General features: G+C 37.3%; 1 protein-coding gene across 1 annotated transcript in view; it reads left to right on the top strand.

Moving 5' to 3' along the window:
* Positions 1-23,446, top strand: part of PGAP1 (post-GPI attachment to proteins inositol deacylase 1) — a 70,805-nt gene that overhangs the window by 410 nt on the left and 46,949 nt on the right. The window contains exons 2-4 of the mRNA XM_052635581.1: positions 5,384-5,537; positions 8,357-8,532; positions 19,969-20,140. Coding sequence (XP_052491541.1) covers positions 5,384-5,537; positions 8,357-8,532; positions 19,969-20,140 — 502 coding nt within the window. The remainder of the gene's footprint in view (positions 1-5,383; positions 5,538-8,356; positions 8,533-19,968; positions 20,141-23,446) is intronic.

Raw genomic sequence — 23,446 nt, 5'->3', positions numbered from 1 at the left:
CCTCAGCCCGGTTCGCGGTCCCGACTCCCAAGCAGAGAAGGGCCGGGCCCGACGCCCCTCACCCCCGGATATTCAGCTCCAGTCCCTTTCCCCAAATGCCTCCTCCCAGCCTTCCTGCCTTAACAGGTGCTCCGAGCCCTCTGCTTCCCACACGCCGAAATGCTTCCCCTACCGCCCAGTAGTCCAAGCTTCTACAGAGTATATATTGCCTAGATAGTTCCCAGGTCTGCTTTAGAGACTTCAGGGATTTACCTCTATGTGAAAGGCTAACCTGATGAGTAAATAAACGAGGAACTAACTCAGTTCTCTCCGGGGAAGGTTTTGCGAAGCCCCCTAGTCTTGCAGGTCCTGGGTCGGTGCCTGTGCTTGCATCCTGTATAGGGGCGTGTCGTCTCTTACCAGTTGAATGTAAAATCTGTTTCCTGGTGGTGTTTTTGTTTTCTCACTGTGTTTGCAATTTTAAAAAGACCCGGCCCTTCTATCTCTCCGCCCCCATCTTTCTTTCTGTTTTCGATATTTTCAATCACAGTTGCTTTATCGGTTCAGCATAGTAGACTAGAATTTCATTCATGACCAGCTGTAAAAAGAGTGACAAATTACACAGGCATCCAAAGAAATTTCACCGGAATGATTTCTTTCCTTTCTCAATGCATCTCCCCTAATTATGGAATATATATTGTAATGATAACTCCCTACCATAAAAAGTGTGTGTACTACAACATACTGATAAAATGCATTTAAAACCATAGAAAATTTATTCTTTGAGGTGAGGGATGCAGATCCTGGTTGTTTCCATGTATAGGTCATTATGGAGGAATATTATTTGATTATCCTGCTATTATTTAGATCTTAAAACTACTTAAGGTTTAAATTGCTGAAGACATTCTTTTCTCATTTCTTACCCATTTTCCCGTGGGCAAAATTCAAATTTAGATTTCATTTGTTTTGATATCTTTACCTTGCTTGGAATTGAGATTTGATTTGTTTTGAGATCTTTACCTTGGATCAGTGCTTATATGGAAATGGAAGCTTTTGATATCAGATGCTGTTGAGGGAACAGATTTTAGCATATTACAATGGTCTTTTAATTTCTAAATGAATATGCTGGTTTATGTTTATCAGAAGCTGCATATAGTTAAATATGTGGGCTTTTAGTTTAGATTCTTTAAAAAACTGAAAACAGAGCCTTTATAATCTTTTATTTTTCTTTGGTTTAATTAGAAAACTCCCAGTAGATTGAAGTAGGTCGTTTTAGTTTTGTACTACATTGAAGAATTTGGTTAAAATGGAAACAGTACAGTACTAATTCCCATTTATTTTTGGATTATCCACAATTATTGAAGCTATCTTAAAATTTCAAGTAGTAGAAATCACTTACTGTTGGGAACAAAGCAGCATAATATTGACTGGAAAGACACAGAAAATTAGTGTAGCTAATGCAAAAGAGCTGTTTGGGGTTTTTTGTTGTTATTGAATAGTCTTATTTATTTTTGCTGTTTTGAGGTTTTATTTATTTTTGAGGTTTTGTACTTCTGTTCATAATATGTTAGTACTGTAATATTAGAGTGGCAGGAGTTTTGATACACATTTTCAGTAAATTTATCTTTATGGTATAAAAAGTGTTTACTCATTACAGTATTTGTGTTTGACTCTTCATTTTACTGTGCACACTAGGTTGCAGAAGCTGCCTAAGAAATGAGTCATTTTGAGTATAATAAGTGAGATTTCTGGATAACTGGGGGCTTTCTATTAAAAACCAATTATTTGTTTAAAGTGTTCTAAACATATTTTTATATTGCTTTTAGTTATATTTTATAGTAAGCACTAATTGTTCACACGTTGGTATCCAGCATATGGAATATCCTAGTTATTGGGGTTTTTTTTTTTCCCTCTTTCTTGATGCTTTTCTTCTTTTTTTACTTCTTGTTTACATATTCTTTAGCAGAATTTTAGAGGCATTTAAAAGGCTGGTTGAAACATGCTCAGTTTTATTTTCCATTTTAAAAATAAAATGTGGGACAGGAATTTGAAACTCTAAAAATTGTTTTGAATTTAAATTTTTTTTAATATCTCTTAATCCTCTACCTTTGGTTTTCCTAGATTCACTTATTCAGAGTTAGTTGAACATCTCACAAACCTACCAGGCAAAATATACATTATCCTTGAAAGCTTTTTGTCTTACATTTTAGCCAGATTGTAGAATTTGAGATGAAAACATCTGTGTGTGTTTTTTCATACAATAATTTATTTGGCTATAGATATGTGACCTGCTCTCTGAAAGGAAATGCTGATATTGGGAAATGCAAATCACTTGTTATTAAGTGTGATGTTTATTTAGTAAATCGTTTAATGACTTCTCTAAGTAAATTTTAGATACGAGATTTGGGTGAGGAGGAATTAGAGATAAATCAGACTTGTGCCTTTAAATTTGTCTTTAAAGTATAATGAGGGAGACAGGAATGAAATGAATAGGCACAATATAATGTATTGAACATTATAATTTCACTGTAAGAGTGTGTGCAAGGCTCTTCACAGGAAAGAACAGTCATGTTCATCTTGGGCATCAACAGTTTAGAGAAGAGGTTGTGTACCGGGCAATGTAGGATATGTATGTAGTTCACACAGTGTAGAAACAAGAAAATTGCAGGAATAAAGAACCTTTGTGAAGGTAGGAAGGCACCAGGATACATTCCATAAGTAGTATTTATAGTATGTTATCATTTTTATGAAAAGAAGAAAATAACCTAAGACACATTTGCTTATATTTGTGTATATTGTACATGTAAACTACTTCTGGAAGCACAAACTGCTAACATTGGTTGCCTTCTGAGTAGGTAATTGGATAACTAATGAACCCAAGGATAGTAGAGCTTTTTCAGTATATACCCTGAGTTTTGGAACATATTAAAACATTTAAAATATGGCATATATAAATTATAAGGAAGTAAGTAAGAATAATTAGAACCAGGTTTTAAAGGACCTCTCAAGTGTTTATCATCTGTGTGTGTAGTGAAGAAACTCATAAGCTGTATGTTTTAACAAGGTTATTTCTTGACAGCAGTATGGACTATGGATTGTTAGCCTTTGGTGGGGGAGGGTTCTCATTTACAATAAACATTTTAAAATATATTGGAGTCCTGTTGCTATAAATGTTTTCTTTTTTTAAACTCCTTGACCACCTTCTGTTTTTTAATCATCATCCTTTTTGTGTACCTATATCTTTTCTGTCCTCAATCTAGGCAATACCCTTCCTGTCCTTTCCTGCCACTTACTCCCAACTTGAATTTTGTTGAAACACAGTTTTGCCATTGCCTACGATTCCCACTTTATGTTTTTGTTCTGTCTTTTTTTCCATCTTTATGCTTTTTTCTACTCCATATTATATGCAGTCATATTTTTAAATGTACATTGTCTCACTATAAAATTGCTTTTATAACAGTAGATTGTGAAATTTATCAAATAATATTCTTTTGTTTATTTTTCTGTCTCCAGGGAATTAAATACTTTTTTGGAGATATTTGATTGTTTATCCTTTTTAGTTAGTTTTCAACTCGTTCAAAACTTTTGTTTAGTCACCGTCCTAAAAAGAACCTACTGTGTGTGTGCGCTACTATCTCAAATAGTGTGCTAAATTATAAGGAGTTAAGATAACTGTTCCCTTGTTTTCCTTTTTTTTTTCTTGCATAATTTACACCTAAAGAACAAAACATTGCATCCTTTTTATTTTTGATTATTTACTGTGTGTAATTAATATTGGGACTAATTCGAGTTGAGGTACATACACACATCTTAAAGCAAATAGTTGATATCTCTGTATTTTGAATATTTGAGGAGATAAAGTTGCTAGTAACTTAAACAACAGGCTCACAGTCTCTGAAGTTGTTTTCATGGTGTTACTGGCACAGATTGTTTATGGTACCATCCTCAAATATTCAGGAATTTGCATAAATGATCAGAATTATTCTTTTTAGAACAGTGATTTTTTTCAGTAGTCATTACCCATTTACAATTTTCAAGATTCACTCAGTAGTTGAAATTTTCACCAAGCATGTGTACATTACTAGTTTAGTTTAGTCGCTCAGTCGTGTCTGACTCTTTGCGACCCCGTGGACTGTAGCCTACCAGGCTCCTGGGTACATGGGATTTTCCAGGCAAGAGTACTGGAGTGGGTTACCATTTCCTTCTCCAGAGGATCTATAACTGCTAGATCATTAAATCTCTTGATGTCTCTTTAAATAAAATCTACTGTTCAGTATAACTGGTTTCATTTTTAATGGTCTCTCAGTTAGTCTCAGTGTTAGCTACTCAGTCGTGTCCAATTCTTTGTGACCTCATGGACTGTAGCCCACCAGGCTCCTCTGTCCATGGAGTTCTCCAGACAAGAATACTGAAGTGGGTTGCCATTCTCTTCTCCAGGGGATATTCCCAACCCAGGGATCTAAGCCGGGTCTCCTGCATTGCAGGCAGATTCTTTACTGTCTGAGCCACCAGGGAAGCCCTTAATGGTCTCTATCCCTTAGGGGTAAAAGAGAAAAAGGAAAAAAAAAGGAGCAGAAGAAGATTTTATGCTTTACTACTAATTTTATAGATGCCTACCTTTTGGGGATGACATTAAGACTTTGTTTATATTTTGTTGAAAGAAATGTCAATTACTGGCTCATTTGGTAAATAATAATATGAATTGCAGAGTAGTTTTAGGCTTGCCGACAAACCGTGCACCAGGTCCATGAAAACTGAAACAGATGCTAATTCATTGGAATGTTTGTGGTGAGAAGACTGTCCATGTCTTGACCAAGTCATGCCTGTACAATTCAGATTAATTTATTAAGTACGTATTAAGTTGAGAGGTAGGAAAGCTGCATTATAAAACAAAGTTACTTTCCACTTTCCTTTGAATGATACAGCAGCTTGGAGTACATATTAGGTCCTGAGTAAAAGGAGAGAGACATTACAAAACAGTTTAAAATAGCAAAAAAGAATTCATTTAATAATGGAAAGCTTTTATCATTTCTAAGTATAACTGATAAGTGATACTAAATTTAATGCATTTTCAATTATGTTAACATGGCACATGCTGACATAAACCAGTATTTTTCTCTTGTCAGTAGCTATTTTGAGTAATTTCTATTTATTAGAATTTTAAGTAGTGTCATTTTATGTTTTCTTGAAGACTACATGGTTTAAAACTCACTTAATTCAAGACGGACGCTTCATATGTGTAAACTAAAAGTAGAACTTTGTTGTTCATTAAATGTAGTTTTTATCATCAGTAACGTTTTTATATTGTTCTGTTTCAAATTTGTATAATTCAGAATTGGGTATAGTGAGACTGAATTGTATTACTAAAACAGATTAAAGTAAAATTGCTTTCTTTTTCCTATAGAAAATTGAACTTCCAAAGAAACTGGCGAAACGCTATCCTGCTTATGAATTATATCTTTATGGAGAAGGGTCCTATGCTGAAGAACACAAAGTTCTCCCTTTAACGGGTATTCCTGTTCTCTTTCTTCCTGGTAATGCTGGAAGTTATAAGCAAGGTAAGTCTCAAAAATAAATTTTGAAAGCTGTGAAATTCAGTTAAAGAGTTAATTTAGATACATACTCTGCATTAACTACTTCACCATGCATACTGGGAGTCGCAAATATATGACATTTTATCTGAGAGAAGTATGTGACAAGTTTAAAAAAAAAGTTGAAAGCCACTTTGCAGAGAATAAGTAGGAGAAGATAAGATGATGATAAATTGGTGATATGGGGATTTGGGAATCAGCAGAGGTAAGAGGTTTATGTTAGAAATTGAGGGTACACAAAAGAGAACCTAAAGCATTGACTAGAGAAGTAAATCGTTGCTTTAAGTTATGCTGAACAAGAGAGGAGACTGATTTCTTTCTTTTGGAGCTATTTAAATTAGATCTAGAAAAACAGAGGCAAACACAGAAAGGTGGGGTTGGGGAAAATTTGTGTACATATTCCAAATTGAAATAGAGCAGTTATTCCTAGTGTAATAGTCAAGCAATGTAGAAGTAATTTCAGCTAAAATCCATTTTTTATTATTATTTTTAAAAAAATGATGTGTTCTTTCATATAATGAGAATAGAATTATTTCAACATTTAGTATAACTCCAGGAGATAGTGAAGGACAGGGAAGCCTGGTGTGCTGTAGTTCTTGAGGTCGCAAAGAGTTGGACACAACTTAGCGACTGAACAGCAACAAAGTATAATTACTTACATGTTTATCTATTTAGCTAGCAAATATTTATGGGGTACCTACCATGAGCCAGTGTTCTAGATATTAGGCAGTATTCTAGATATTCTAGATATTAGTATGCCAGTAATGTTAAAAGTTAGAAAAATAAACGAGTAAGGGATAAAGGATAAACAGGGTCAAGAGGTGACTAGATGAAGTGGCCACTATGAGGAGATGACATTTTGAGCAGAGGCTTGAGTATGGGAAGAGGCTAAGGTATGGTACTGTTGCAAGAAAGACGTGGAAGCAGGAACATGTTTGGTGCATTCAAGGCTACTGAGACTAGAGAAAGTGAAAAGTGATGAGGATGGAAAAGTAGCCACAGGCTGTATCATAAAAGCTGTGGAAGAGACTTAGAATTTTGATTTAAATGTGATGGATAACTATTGGAGAGTTTGGGTAGGAAATTATAAACTCTGATTTTTAAAATTTAATCATTGTATTTGAAGTATAACACATGAACAGAAAAATATGTAGACTGTCGCTATTTGGTTAAAAATGATTATAAAGTGAGTACCCAGGGGCCATACCCAAGTCAAGGAGTAGAAGGTCGTCGGCACCCTGGAAGCCCCTATGTGCCTTTTCCTGATTAAAACTCCCTCCCTTCCTTCTAAATGAAGCCACAATCCTAAGTTTAAGGTAGTCATTTTCTTTACTTTCTTAATAGTTTTAGCATCTTAGTGTGCATCTCTAATTCATTCTACTTATTTGGGGCTATTAAGAAAATTTTTTTTTAAAGAGGAACTGATATTTTTAATTTTATTATTATTATTACTTTTGGCCTTGCCACTCAGCATGCAGAATCTTAGTTTCCCAACCAGAGATTGAACCTGTGTCCCCTGCAGTGGATGCACCAAGTTTTAACTACTGGACTGCCAAGGAGGTCCCAATTTTGGGCTGTTTTAAACTTTTCACTGTAATCACTCAGTGTATATTATTCTGTGACTGGCTTCTTCCGCTTAACTTTTTTTTTTTTAATCTAGTTAAAGTAACTTTTACTGATTTTTTTATCTTAGATCTTTTAAAAAATTGAAGAATAGTTGATTTACAGTGTTAGTTACAGGTATACAGCAAAGTGATTCAATTTAATACACACACACATACATATATATTAATGCTTTCTAGGAATTAGGAGGAAGAGAATAATGAGTAACTGCTAATGAGTAAAGGGTTTTCTTTTGGGAGTGATTAAAAAATGTCTGAAGTTAGATTGCAGAAAACGATTGTATACCTCTGTGACTATACAAAATATCATTAAATTGTATGCTTTGCACAATGAGTTACATAGTTTGTGAATATGTTTAAAAAATGGAGTGGCAAACAAATGTTTTGTTTGCTAAACCCAAAACCTAGAGAGTATAATTGTGGGAAATGGGAATTCATTTGAAATTAAGAGACCAGCAACTTAAAAGATTGTTTTTAATGTATATATACTTTATCACTATATATGTATAGTATATGTCACATATTTATCACAATATATGTATATTACTTATATACATATATATGCTTTATCACAGTGTTCAACAGTAGAAGCAGAGAGCCTGTTTAGGAAACTATTAGAGTAGTTCAGGCAAGAGATGATGATGCTTGGATTAGGAAGGTAGTGGTGGAAGTGGTGAAGAAAGCTTGATTGGGGAAATATTTAGAAGGTAGAGCATGAGAAAATTTACTTACAGTGATGTCATGTGTAAGAAAAAAACACAAATCTTCCATGAGTATTTAAAACCACTGTGATGAGCTATAATGAGCAGACATTTCTTGTAGGATTTTCTGTCTTAAAATCTTCAAGTTTGACAAAGTTCATACTTCTTATTGTGCAAGGATTCCTTTCTTCCCTTTTAGCTGTTGTTGCCCCTGCTGAAGGGGAAACAGGTAGAGAATGAATGAACCATTCACTTTATATTTAATTTTTAAAAATTTATAGAACAAGACACACAATTGCTAGGTGGGTTTGTTCTTCTAAATTGATATTATTAAGGATGTCACCCTGAAATAGGTTTTATTCAGAGTGTGAGATAGTTATTTGTTAAGAGATTTTGAAGCTTTAGAATAGAAGAAACTTTAAAAATTTTTGTTTCATATACACTTAATCCTTTTCTTCTGCAGTTCGTTCTATTGGTTCTATTGCACTTAGAAAAGCCGAAGACATTGACTTCAAATACCACTTTGACTTCTTTAGCGTGAATTTCAATGAAGAACTGGTGGCACTGTATGGTGGAAGTCTTCAGAAGCAGACCAAGTTTGTGCATGAATGCATTAAAACAATTCTCAAGCTCTATAAGGTATGAGATAATCATGCAAATCAATAGTGATCAGCCTACTGGTATCTTTTTTTGTTTGTTGAAGAGACTCAGCGTATTTTAAATTATTTGTTTACATGAGCTTCCCAGATGGCTCAGTGGTAAAGAAACTGCCTGCCACTGCAGGAGATACAGGTTTGATCCCTGGGTCGGGAAGATCTGCTGGAGTAGGAAATGGCTGCTACACCAGTATTCTTGCCTGGAAAATTCCATGGACAGAGGAGCCTGGCAGGCTACGTCCATGAGGTCCAAAGAGTTGTGTGTACATGCACACACACACAGAAGTTGAAGCAAAGGTGGCACAAAGGTTTTCTTGTGTGAAATTCTATTGCGTTGAATTCAGTCATGGGTTTTAAAGTTCAAATTCAGTTTACAAGAACTCGTTCTTGTGAATTTTGGGAAAACAGAATTTTTTTTCCTTTATATACAAATTAGGAGTACAGTGCATTTCCTAAATCCATTAGTATGGATTTGTTGAAATTATCAGCTCTAATTGTGAATTTACCTATTTTTTCCTCTAGTTCGTTAATTCTGCTAATTGTCTAAATAACTGGTACTAGAGTAGACCACCTCCATATATAAACAATTATAAAACTAGTGAAAATATCTGAGGCACGTGTTTTCAGATGTTGGACAACCAAATAGTAAAGGACTATGATCACTGAAAGAGGGAAAACATGTGATGTGAGCTCTATGAGGGCCCAGCTTTCTGCCTGGAAGCATTTTCCAGACCATGGGGTGAAGTTTTAGAGATGAAACAGAGCAAATTGACATCACTAAGCTGAAGAAGGCAGAGGCTGGCATTTGAGACTACAGAAATGGCTAGATTTGTGGTCAGAGTAGGAGAAGAAGAGAACTAAGAACTAGGCATAGATAGGAGCTCTAGAAATTTGATTCTTTCAGTCTTTGAGTGCTACAATACGTGTGCACAGGGCAATACAAGGCAATACCATACCAAGGAGGAAGGGTTAGGATTAGAGAGCCAGTGTCTAATTCGTTCAGAATTAAAAGGTTAAAAAATTTATTTCCAGTAATGAATTCATTGAGGTTTATAATTTATTTAGAAGGAAAATATATACTAATGGTGAAAAGATAGGAAGAGGAATAAATAGAATTATTCCACTACAGTGAGAAGTATAATATTAATTCATGATAGACTGATAAGGTTGTACATTGTAATTTCTAGAGTAACAACAACAAAGAAGGAGATGCAGCTAAAGAGCAAATGGAGGAGAAATACAGATCTACTTAAGAAATACTGCAGGTTCGTTCCAGACTGCTGCAATAAAGCAGATACTGCAGTTAAGCAAGTCTCATGAATTTTGGGGGGTCTAGTTCATATAAAGTTATGTTTGCAGTATACCATGGTCTATTAAGTGTGTGATAGCGTCATGTTTTTAAAAATGTGCATACCTTAATTTTAAAATATTGCTAAGAAATGCTGACCATCATTTGAACCTTCATAGTAGTAATATCAAAGGTCAGTGATCACACAGCTCACCATAACAAGTGAAATGGAAAAGTTTGAAACATTGCGATAATTACAAAAAATGTGACACAGTGAATAAATATTATTGGAAAATGGCACCAATAGACTTGCTCAGTGCAAAGTTGCCATAGACCTTTGATTTGTAAAAAATGTGGTATCAGTGAAGCACGATAAAATGTATTCAGTCTGAAAGGAAAGAACCGAAAGACAGATGGGACAAACAGAAAACAAATGGCAAGATGATAGAGTTCAGTGCAGCTATCAATAATTATATTAATTGTAGATGGATTAAACACTCCAATTAAAAGAAAGATCTTGTCAGACTGGATTAAAAAACAAGACCCAACAAGCTATATGCTAATCTGAGTACTGGAAAGCAAAAGCCATTTTAGACGTAAAAATCCTTATTAAGAAATGTAAAGAAATGGAAAAAATACACATACAAATACAGATAGTATGAAAGTTACCATGGCAATCTTAGTATCAATTAAATAGATTCTAGGACAAAGGACATTACATTGAAAAAGAGGGATATTTCTTGGTAATAAGAGTCAGCTCATCAAGAAGGCCAAAGAATCTCAAGGGAGTATGCACCTAGTAACAGAGCTTCCAAGTTGATGAAGCAGAATTAACAAACCAGAGGAAAAATAGGTAAATTCACAATTAAAGTTGATAATTTCAGCAATCCTCTCTGAATAATTGATGAAATAAATAGGAAACTAGTAAAGTATACAAGATTTTAACACTGTTAATCAGCTTGACCTGTTGACATTTATAGAATGTGCCCAACAACTGTAGAAACAAGCTGGGCTTACTGATATTTATAGACCACACCCAACAACTGAACAAGCTGTGATCTCTTTCAGTGCACATGGAACATTTACCAAGATATGCCATATGTTAAGCCATAAAACAAGTCTCAGTGTCAGGATTGAAGTCATACAGGGTTTATTTTCTGAACATAACAGAATTAAATTAGAAGTCTCAACAAAAAGATATCTGGAAAATCATCAAATGTTTGGAAATGACTTCTAGATAACCCAGAGGTTAAAAAGAAAATCACGGGTGAAATTTGAAAATGTTTTGAATTGAATTAAAATGAAGACATGTCATCAGAATTTGAAGATTAAAGTAGAAGTATAGTTTTAGGATTCATAAGTGAATTTAGCAGAATCACAGGTAAATGGTCAATATGTAGAAATCAGTGATCAAATGGAAGGTGAAGTTTCGAAATGCATTTACAGTAGTATAAAAAATCTTATGGATAAATTTAGTGAAAGATGTGCAAGATCTAGTCACTGAAAACTGCAAACCCTGCTGGTAGAAATTAAAGAAATCCAAAATAAATGAGCAGACCAACTTTATAGTTTAGAATCTCAAGATTAAGATGTAAATTTTCCCCAAATAGACCAGTAGATTTAATGCTCTACAAATCAAATACCAGTCGTTCTTTTTTTTTAATTGATATGCTTATGTGGAAAGAATCAAAGCAACAAATAAAAAAAGACCCCTTGGAAAAGAACAAAGTTGGAGGTCCTGCATTGCCTGATTCAAGACTTAACTGTAAAGCTACAGTCATCCAGTCATTGGTAATCCTGTGTATCTTGAAAATGAAACTTAGGTGCCTTGATTTGTTGCCTAAGTCAGCATTTTAAAATTACTTCAAATATTTTTTAGCTTAAATCTACACTTATTGTAGTATGAAACAAGCCGTAAGATCAAACAGAACCTTTTACATATCTGATAGTTATTAGATAAGATAAATTAGACGTGATTTCAAAATGAGATTTAATGCCATAAATGTCTTTCCCAAAAAGCAATTGTGTCTCTAATGTTGTGTATTCAGTTCAGTCGCTCAGTTGTGTCCGACTCTTTGCGACCCCGTGAATTGCAGCACACCAGGCCTCCCTGTCCATCACCAGAGTTCACTCAGACTCGCGTCCATCGAGTCCGTGATGCCATCCAGCCATCTCATCCTCGGTCGTTCCCTTCTTCTCCTGCCCCCAATCCTTCCCAGCATCAAAGTCTTTTCCAATGAGTCAACTCTTCGCATGAGGTAGCCAAAGTACTGGAGTTTCAGCTTTAGCATCATTCCTTTCAAAGAAATCCCAGGGCTGATCTCCTTCAGAATGGACTAGTTGGATCTCCTTGCAGTCCAAGGGACTCTCAAGAGTCTTCTCCAACACCACAGTTCAAAAGTATCAATTCTTCGGTGCTCAGCTTTCTTCACAGTCCAGCTCTCACATCCATACATGACTACAGAAAAAACCATAGCCTTGACTAGACGGATCTTAGTTGGCAAAGTATTAGGTGCTTTGTTTTCCTTCTTTTTTTTTTTTGTCTTGTTTTCTCTAACAAATACATGTTACATTTTTAATAGAACTAATAGACTTTTTTTTAAATTGAGGCTTTTAGAAAGTATTATTTCTGTTACAAGCAAGTACAATAGGGATTAAGAGACAACTCAGTCTTGTTGAATGGATATTCTTGGGTATGGGAAAGTGAGAGGACATTTTAGATGGAAGAAACCACATTCGTTCATCATGTGAGTCTGCGTGCAAATATAGGAATGAATAAAACAGAAATCTAAGCCCTCATGGAACTATGTTCAAATAGGGAGAGGCAGGCAGAAAACATCATAAATAAGAAAAATACATACTATCTTGTGATAAATACCAGTAATTAAAAACAGAAAGGGGAGATAGGTAGTTGAAGGTAGACTACGATTATAAATAAGGGCACCCAGTGAAGACCTCTGTTGAGAAGACAATTTGATACAAACTAAAGACATGAGGGAGTGGCTTCCCTGGTGGCTCAGAGGTTAAAGCATCTGCCTGCAATGCAGGAGACCCAGGTTCAATCCCTAGGTTGGGAAGATCCCCTGGAGAAGGAAATGGCAACCCACTCCAGTATTCTTGCCTGGAGATCCCATGGACAGAGAAGCCTGGTGGGCTACAGCCAGTCCATGGGATCGCAAAGAGTTGGACATGACTGAGTGACTTCACTTACTTAACCTATTTAGATACCTAGGGAAAGTACTGTAGGAAGAGGAAACAAATATATGAGGCAAACACATGGGTCCTGTATTTCAGGAAAAACGAGTCTGGTATGGCTGGAACAGTAAGTTAGTAGAAGGAAAGTTTGGGAGGAAGGCAGTTTATAGAGTCTTGTAGGCAGTTTTAAGAATTTTGCCTTTTATTAAATGATACAGAAAGCTACTAAAGAGGTTTTTGAACAAAGGAATAAGATGATCTGTTTTAGGTTTTTTCTTTTTAATTTTTATTTATTTTTGGCTCTGCTGGGTCTTTGTTGCTGCTTGGGCTTTTTCTCTAGAAGTTGAGAGCAGGGACTACTCTCCATTGCAGTGCACAGACTTCTCATTGCAGTGGCTTCCCTTGTTGCAGAGCATGGGCTCTAGGCATTCCGGCTTCAGTAGTGCAGGCTCAATAGTTGTGACCCATGGGCTTAGTTGCTTTGCAACATGTGGAATCTTGCTGGTCTAGGGATCTAACCTGTGTCTCCTTCGTTGGTAGACAAATTCCTTACCATTGAGTCACCTGGGAAGCCCTGTTTTAGGTTATAACAGTATCATTCTGGTGTCAGTGTGCTTTTGAGGATAAACTGAAGGGATGTAAAGGTGGAAGCAGAGACACCAGTTAGGAAGCTATTGAAGTAATTTTGGCAAGATAATTTTGGTTTGGATCAAGTTGATAGCAGTGGAAATGATAGGAAATGGTCATACTGGTATAAATCTCAAAGGCAACAGGCGTTGCTGGCGGTTCAGGTATGGAGGTGTAATGTGAGAGAAAAAGAAGAGTTAAGGATGGCCCAGACTAGAAAAAGGGCTTCCTTGGTGGCTCAGATGGTAAAGAATCTGCGTGCAATGCAGGAGACCCACATTCAACCCAGGGGTTGGGAATATCCCCTGGAGAAGGGCATAGCAAGCCATTCCAGTATTCTTGCCTGGAGAACTCTGGACAGAGGAGCCGGGTGGGCTATAGTCCATGGGGTCACAAAGAGTCAGACATGACTGAGAGACTAACACTTTACTTCATTTCAAACTAGAAAAACTAAAAGAATTTAATTATCATTAACCAGGGTGGGGAGAAATGTAGGAGGAACAGATCTAAAGGATATTGAGAGTTCAGTTCTAGACAGATTGTATTTAAGGTACATTGTAGACATCCCAAGTGTAGCTAGCATGAAGTTGTAGTCACGGGAGCAGGAGGGCTGAGAGGAGCTACTCCACATGAAAGGACAGGAGGGGCGGCCAGTGAGGAGATACCCCTCATCCAAGGTAAGGAGCAGTGGCTGCACTTTGCTGGAGCAGGTGTGAAGAGATACCCCACGTCCAAGGTAAGAGAAACCCAAGTAAGACAGTAGGTGTTGCAAGAGGGCATCAGAGGGCAGATGCACTGAAACCATAATCACAGAAAACTAGTAAATCTAATCAGACCACAGCCTTGTCTAACTCAATGACACTAAGCCATGCCATGTGGGGCCACCCAAGATGGGCCGGTCATGGTGGACAGGTCTGACAGAATGTGGTCCACTGGAGAAGGGAATGGCAAAGCACTTCAGTATTATTGCCTTGAGAACCCCATGAACAGTATGAAAAGGCAAAATGATAGGATACTGAAAGAGGAACTCCCCAGGTCGATAGGTGCCCAATATGCTACTGGAGATCAGTGGAGAAATAACTCCAGAAAGAATGGAACCAAAGCAAAAACAATACCCTGTTGTGGATGTGACTGGTGATATAAGTAAGGTCCGATGCTGTAAAGAGCAATATTGCATAGGAACCTGGAATGTTAGGTCCATGAATCAAGGCAAATTGGAAGTGGTCAGATAGGAGATGACAAGAGTGAACATCGACATTCTAGGAGTCAGCGAACTAAAATGGACTGGAATGGGTGAATTTAACTCAGGTGACCATTATATCTACTACTGTGGGCAGGAATCCCTTAAAAGAAATGGAGTAGCCATCATGGTCGACAGAAGAGCCTGAAATGCAGTACTTGGATGCAATCTCAAAAATGACAGAATGATCTCTGTTCGTTTCCAAGGCAAACCATTCAATATCACAGTAATCCAAGTCTATGTCCCAACCAGTAACACTGAAGAAGCTGAAGTTGAATGGTTCTTTGAAGACCTACAAGACCTTTTAGAACTAACACCCAAAAAAGATGTCCTTTTCATTATAGGGGACTGGAATGCAAAAGTAGGAAGTCAGGAAACACCTGGAGTAACAGGCAAATTTGGCCTTGGAATACGGAATGAAGCAGGGCAAAGGCTAATAGAGTTTTGCCAAGAGAACGCACTGGTCATAGCAAACACCCTCTTCCAATAACTCAAGAGAAAACTCTACACATGGACATCACCAGATGGTCAACACTGAAATCAGATTGATTCTATTCATTGCAGCCACAGTCAGAAAAAACAAGCTGGGAGCTGACTGTGGCTCAGATCATGAACTCCTTATTGCCAAATTCAGACTTAAATTGAAGAAAGTAGGGAAAACCAGTAGACCATTCAGGTATGACCTAAATCAAATCCCTTATGATTATACAGTGGAAGTGAGAAATAGATTTAAGGGACTAGATCTGAGACAGAGTGCCTGATGAACTATGGACAGAGGTTCCTGACATTGTACAGGAGACAGGGATCAAGACCATCCCCATGGAAAAGAAATGCAAAAAAGCAAAATGGCTGTCTGAGGAGGCCTTACAAATAGCTGTGAAAAGAAGAGAAGCAAAAAGCCAAGGAGAAAAGGAAAGATATAAGCATCTGAATGCAGAGTTCCAAAGAATAGGAAGGAGAGATAAGAAAGTCTTCCTCAGTGATCAGTGCAAAGAAATAGAGGAAAAGAACAGATTGGGAAAGACTAGAGATCTCTTCAAGAAAATGAGAGATACCAAGGGAACATTTCATGCAAAGATGGGCTCGATAAAGGACAGAAATGGTATGGACCTAACAGAAGCAGAAGATATTATGGAAAGGTGGCAGGAATACACAGAAGAACTGTACAAAAAAGAGCTTCACGACCCAGATAATCACGATGGTGTGATCACTCACCTAGAGCCAGACATCCTGGAATGTGAAGTCAAGTGGGCCTTAGAAATCATCACTACGAACAAAGCTAGTGGAGGTGATGGAATTCCAGTTGAGCTATTTCAAATCCTGAAAGATGATGCTGTGAAAGTGCTGCACTCAATATGCCAGCAAATTTGGAAAACTCAGCAGTGGCCACAGGACTGGAAAAGGTCAGTTTTCATTCCAATCCCAAAGAAAGGCAATGCCAAAGAATGCTCAAACTACCACACAATTGCACTCGTCTCATGTGCTAGTAAAGTAATGCTCAAAATTCTCCAAGCCAGGCTTTAGCAATACGTGAACCATGAACTTCCAGATGTTCAAGCTGGTTTTAGAAAAGGCAGAGGAACCAGAGATCAAATTGCCAACACCTGCTGGATCATGGAAAAAGCAATAGAGTTCCAGAAAAACATCTATTTCTGCTTTATTAGACTCTGCCAAAGCCTTTGACTGTGTGGATCACAACAAACTGTGGAAAATTCTTCAAGAGATAGGAATCAGACCACCTGACCTGCCTCTTGAGAAATCTGTATGTGATTAAGAAGCAACTGTTAGAACTGGACATGGAACAACAGACTGGTTCCAAATAGGAAAAGGAGTATGTCAAGGTTGTATATTGTCACCCTGCCTATTTAACTTATGTACAGAGTACATCCTGAGAAACGCTGTGCTTGAAGACGCACAAGCTGGAATCAAGATTGCCAGGAGAAATATCAATAACCTCACATATGCAGATGACACCGCCCTTATGGCAGAACGTGAAGAAGAACTAAAGAGCCTCTTGATGAAAGTGAAAGAGGAGAGTGAAAAAGTTGGCTTAAAGCTCAACATTCAGAAAACTAAGATCATGGCATCTGGTCCCATCGCTTCATCGGACATTGATGGGGAAAGAGTGGAAACAGTGTCAGACTTTATTTTGGGGGGCTCCAAAATCACTGCAGATGGTGATTGCAGCCATGAAATTAAAAGATACTTAGTCCTTGGAAGAAAAGTTATGACCAACCTAGATAGCATATTCAAAAGCAGAGACATTACTTTGCCAACAAAGGTCCGTCTAGTCAAGGCTATGGTTTTTCCAGTAGTTATGTATGGATGTGAGATTTGGACTGTGAAGAAAGCTGAGCACCAAAGAATTGATGCTTTTGAACTGTGGAGTTGGAGAAGACTCTTGAGAGTCCCTTGGACTGCAAGGAGATCCCACCAGTCCAATTAAAGGAAATCAGTCCTGAATATTCATTGGAAGGACTGGTGTTGAAGCTGAAACTCCAATACTTTGGCCACCTGATGCGAAGAACTGACTCATTGGAAAAGACCCTGATGCTGAGAAAGCTTGAGGGCAGGAGGAGAAGGGGACGGCAGAGGATGAGATGGCTGGATGGCATCACCAACTCAATGGACATGAGTTTGAGTAAACTCTGGGTCTTGTCGATGGACAGAGAGGCCTGGCGTGCTGCAGTCCATGGAGTTGCAAAGAGTTGGACATGACTGAGCGACTGAACTGAACAGAACTGAGATGTAGTTAGAGCCATGAGACTGAATCAGATCACTAATGGGTTCAAGATGTGAAAGAAGATATCTAAGGAGTGGGTCTGAGTCACACCAGTATTAAGAGGTGAGGGGAGATAAGAAGGAACCAGCAAGAGACTAAAAAGGAGGAGTCAGTGAGTTAAGAGGAGAACTGTGAGAGTATCTCGTCAAGGACCAAGCAAAGCATTTTCAAAGAGGAAGAAGTGATCAACTATGTATTGCCATTGATAGGTCAAGTAAGGTGAGGATTGAGAATGGATCTTTAGATTCCTTGGTGACCAGATAAGTGCAGTTTTAAAGGAGTTTTGCAGGGGAAAACCTGATCAGAATGGGTTTAACAGTGTTTGAGAAATTGGAGACAGCAAGTACTGTGCAGACAACTGTTTTTGAAGAGTTTTGCTCTCAAGGGGTATATAAAGAAAGATATGGTTGCTAAAATAGAAGTAAAAAATAAAGTTTTTACTTTTTAAGAGAGAATAACAGTATATTTATATACTAATGAGAATGATCTAGTAGTTGTTTTTGCTTAGTTCTCAATTGTGTCTGACTTTTTGTGACTCTTCGGACTGTAGCCCACCAGGCTCCTTTGTCCATGGGATTTTTCAGAGGAGAATACTGGAGTAGGTTGCCATTTCCTCCACCAGGGGATCTTCCTGACCAGGGATTGAATTCACATCTCCTGCGTCTCCTGCATTTCAGATTCTTTACCCTCTAGCCAGTGGGGAAGACCATATTTATATACTAGTGAGAATGATCTAGTAGACAGAAACAATAATGCAAGAAGAAAGTGAGAAGAATTGCCACAGTGATGTCCTTGAGAAGGCCAAAGGGGATAGGTTTCAGAGCACATGTGTAGGGTGTGGCTTTTGCTAAGATCAAGTATGTTTCGGAAGATCACCAGAACCATCCTCAGGCTGATGATTCTCCAGGAGGCCTTACAAGACTCAGCATATAGTTGTTCTCATGATTATGATTTATTACAGTGAAAGGATACAAAGCAAAATTGGCAAAGAGAAAAGGTGCACGGGGTGAAGTCCAGAGAAACCTGGTAAAAGCTTCCCAATATTCCCTTACAGGAAAGTCACTCTGGATGCATTTAATTCCTACAGCAACGATTGTGACATGCATGAAGTGTCATCTATGAGAGACATTCATTGGAGACTCAGTAGCCAAGGTTTTTTCTTGAGGGCCAGTCACCTGGACACCTTTTGCCTATGCCTCCCATGTGCTAAAATCCCAACAAAAATAAGGCTGAAGGTATTCAACATAAACCATGTTTACAAAGCAGTTTTGGTATAATGAGCCATTTTTATCATTTTCGAAATGATGGGAACCCTTCCAAAGTCCGTGGTCCCAGACAGCAAACCAGAGCCAACCTTGAATACAGTCAGTTATAAGGATAGCAGTCTCAGGTCAATTCTTTTAACTCTGGTTCTGCATGAGGCCCAGATTATAGTAACAGGAGAGAAGGCATGGATGAAGGATCAGTGCAGAAAGTGATGAACAGAAGTTTGGTAGTGGACAGAGGAGCCTGGTGGGCTGCAGTCCAAAGGGTCACAAAAAGTCAGACACAATTGAGAACTAAGCAAAAACAACTACTAGATCATTCTCACTAGTATATAAATATACTGTTATTCTCTCTTAAAAAGTAAAAACTTTATTTTTACTTCTACTTTAACAACCACATCTTTCTTTATATACCCCTTGAGAGCAAAACTCTTCAAAAACAGTTGATACTATATGGAGATAGAAGAGATTTTTAAAAAAGAAATACTTTAAAAATTAAAATATGTAATTATCAGTGAATAAATGTTGTGGATTGCTGACTCCTTTTTAAACCCAGGCCCACAATAGAGAAATAATTTGATGAGATAAGATATATCAGTATGATTCAGTAGTACATTGCTATGGCACCTGGAATAGTTGTGGCTTTTTTGTGATACCTCCACTTTCAAATAAGTGATCTGACTTTATATACCCTATAAAATCTAATATTCTGATATACACCGAATGTAATCACACCTCTTACATACAATATAACAAATGGGAAAACACAATTTGCTAGACCAAGGGTTGTGATTTTGGTTTAAAAAACCAAAGCCTAACTTTTAAAAATGCTTGCAGAACACAAAACAGTATGAATATACTAATTACAAGTGTATGAAAATGTATTTCTGTCTTATTAAGGGAGATTGTAGAAATAGTTTATTCTTTTTTCAATAAAATTGCTTATATGTACAGAGAAGTATTTATTATGTTTACTGTGATTCTAATCTTTAATCATGCCTCGATGATTTTTTTTTTAATAGGGTCAAGAATTCGCTCCAAAAAGTGTGGCAATAATTGGTCATTCTATGGGTGGCCTTGTTGCAAGAGCATTGCTTACGCTGAAAAATTTTAAACAAGATCTGATCAATCTTCTCATTACACAAGCCACACCTCATGTTGCTCCTGTGATGCCATTAGATCGTTTCATTACAGGTGAGTACTGTTACATAAACACTAACTAATCATTGTTTAGGATTAAACAAATCCTTGCAGCTGCTCCCTTTAGAGTATGTTACAGGTTTATCCGTGTGTGAAGCAGCTTAGGTTTAAATCAGTACTTCGAATTCTGAGCATCTCTTTTTGTGACTTTCAGCTTAAGACTCATAGCTGAAACTGCTGTTAGTCTTCTCTGCCTGTTGCATCTTAACCTGGACGACATGCATCCTACAGCCTCTAGGCATTTGAGCTTCAGCTTAGTTGTTCTTAATGTTGACTCCCAGTGTATTTATATTTCTCTGTTTTGTTAACTCTTATGGCTACTCTATTCAAAATAAACTTGTATTTAGGTAAAATAGTGGAAGTGCCTTTTTTAAAAACAAATAGGTCTGCTAACACTTTATATGATGGGATGAGTTAGGATTGCTAACATTTATAGAGCTCTTATATTTTGGATCTTGTGGCAAGAACTTTACATGACTGTTAGGTCATTTGATCTTTAGGGCAGTCTTTTGAGGTGGATACAATTATTATAGCCATGTTCACAGATAGAAAAAAAGAGGCCAGGATAAATTCTTGCCCAAAATCATATAGCAAGAAAATAGTGGAGCCAGTATTTGACACTGGCAAGCTTGTTTCTGGGTCTGTGATTTTACCCTTTGCATATGCTGGCTCTGAATTGAGTTATATTATGATAACAGAGGAAATAAAACTATGGGTAATACTGTAATTTTGCAGATAATTTTGAGTGAAGAACAGGAGTTTATGATTGCTATCATCTAATTAAATAGTGATAATGTTGGTGAATAAGAATTAAATGCCAACTCTCTTAATTTTTTATTAAAGTCAAGTATTGTCTTCATGGCTTATTGGAATACTGTATGTGTAGAAGAAAATCTTTAGAAAGAAATAATTACTTTTCCTGATCAATAAATTTGCACAACTTTTTATTCTATAAAAATTTGTATTATCTTAATTGTGCTGAAAATTTTTTTTATAGATTAGTGAGACACATACCCTAAGGACTCCAAACCAAAGTAGCTTTCCAAAACACCCATCTAAGCATAACATTGCCAGGGAGTAATTTATTTGCTGAGATATCTGGTGCAGTAGTACTTAAAGAGAAGGTTGATTTTTTTTCTTGTTATATTTAAAACTTTGCCTGTAAAACTCTTTGAATAAAAAATTTAATTTTATATTGAAGTCAAATATGCCTTCCTGATTCTAATAATTATAAATTATTCTTTATAATAGGTTTAGAAAAAATTAAAGACATAGTCATAATACTTGTCATCATAATCAAGATTTCTTTCTCTTACTGCATTTTATGTGGTATATGTAGATAATCCCTGCAAGTTATAGTAGAATTACTCAAAATCCTTTTTAAAAATCTCTCTGAGGAAAGAACTGTCAAGAGAGTCAGGTTTTAGTGTTTTTAAAGGATGCTTATGGTCTGTCTCTAAATGGCTTAGACCTTCTGGGATCTGATACCTGATTATCTGAGGTGGATCTGATGTAATAATACTAGAAATAAAGTGCAAAATAAATGTAATGCCCTTGACTCATTCTGAAACCACTGCCCCCCCTCCCCCCATCCTGGTCCATAGAATAATTGTCTTCCACAAAATCTGTCCCTGGTGCCCAAAAGGTTGGGGACTACTGGCTTAGGCTGAAAGTTGCTTCTTAGGATCAAGGTGCCTTTCCAGTAATTAGCAAGATTCTTGGGCTTCCCTTGTGGCTCACAAAGAATCCACCCACAATGCGTAAGACCTGGACTTGATCCCTGGGTTGGGAAGATCCCCTGGAGAAGAGAAAGGCTACCCACTCCACTATTCTGGCCTGGAGAATTCCATGGTCTGTACATTCCATGGGGTCACAAAGAGTTGGACATGACTGAGCAACTTTCACTTTGCCATTTATTTTGTATTTATTTTTTATTGCATCAAGCCATAATTAGTATGAAAAAGCAAAAGTTCAAAGGAAGATAGATTTTTAAGTTTTTAGGAGACCCATATTATGTGCAGAAGTAGATTCCCTGTTTGTACTTGTTGGAAATACTGTCCTTAAATAGGGAGAAAGGAAGCCTTGCACTGGGCTCTGCACTTTACAAGGCCCTGCTCTGGTGTTGCCATATGCACACAGGGTGTGGAGTGTACAGGGCAAACCCACTTGGAGGTTGTACCTTTACTTTTGGACCATGATCCAGGTAACCAGTCTTTCAGATTTTTCTTATCCATATGCCTCAAGCTCAATTCCTTAGCCTCTCTCTTGGATCTGTCTTGAGGACAGGTATGTGCAATCCTGAGCTTGAACTGTGGCCAGGGGTGGCTCTGCTTGAAGTACAGACAGAGCTTGAATGTGCACAGGAGGTCCTTGTGATGCAGGATGGAATGTGTGTGGGCAGTAAAGGAGGAGAGCTCAGTGATCCCTATGCTGCAGATGTCTACAGAGATATGTTCTCCCTACGCTGCCATCAGCCAGTGTCCAACTCCGAGGTGTCCTTGTTGCTGTTGCTCAGTTGCTCAGTCCTGTCCAACTCTTTGCAACCCTATGAACTGCAGCACACCAGGCTCCCTTGTCCTTCACTATCTCCCAGAGCCTGCTCAAACTCCTGTCCACTGAGTCGGTGATACCATCCAGCCATCTCATGCTCTGTTGCCCTCTTCTCCTCTTGCCTGGAATTCTTAATTTGAACCTGGCCTTTCATGTTATTTCAATGATAAATATATATATCATGATATATATGTAGGCAGAGAAAATATGTTTGATTTAAGTTTGTTAGCTGAAATTTTGACTTTGGTATTTAGACATATGGCATGTATACCCCAATTGGTAACTCTTATCCAAGGCCCTTGGACATGTTAGGAATGGGTCTGCCTGGTTGCAGTCTTGAGTAAATAGGATTGAGATTTAATGAGATAAGTTTGCTGTTCCAAAATGTTAAAAGTGATCAAATGCCAAGATAAAAAATGCATTAAGTTTTGATAATCAGAACAGGAAATGAGAACTCCCTGCCCTGGCCTCAGATTTTTGACAGTAAATTTTTCTCATCTTCCATTGATAAAAGTGGAAAAATTATCCCCAAGTAGTTCCCTTTGAAACTGCTTGTTAAACTAAATGAGTAGAATCTTTTAAACATCAGATTTTCTACAGTAGAGAGTCCCAAGAATAATTTGACTGTCATTGCCCTGATAAATGGTATTTTAAGAACTTAAATAGCGCTCTGTGTGGTCACCAGTACTATAGTGGCTGCAGTAAAAAGCTGCTGAGCCCTTATAAACAAGGATACAGCCATGATTAGGA

This window comes from Budorcas taxicolor, chromosome 2 (genome assembly GCF_023091745.1).
Source record: "Budorcas taxicolor isolate Tak-1 chromosome 2, Takin1.1, whole genome shotgun sequence".
NCBI classification, from domain to species: Eukaryota; Metazoa; Chordata; class Mammalia; order Artiodactyla; family Bovidae; genus Budorcas; species Budorcas taxicolor.
The sequence above is the reverse complement of the archived record's forward strand: the minus strand, read 5'-3'. Positions and strand labels throughout refer to the sequence as shown.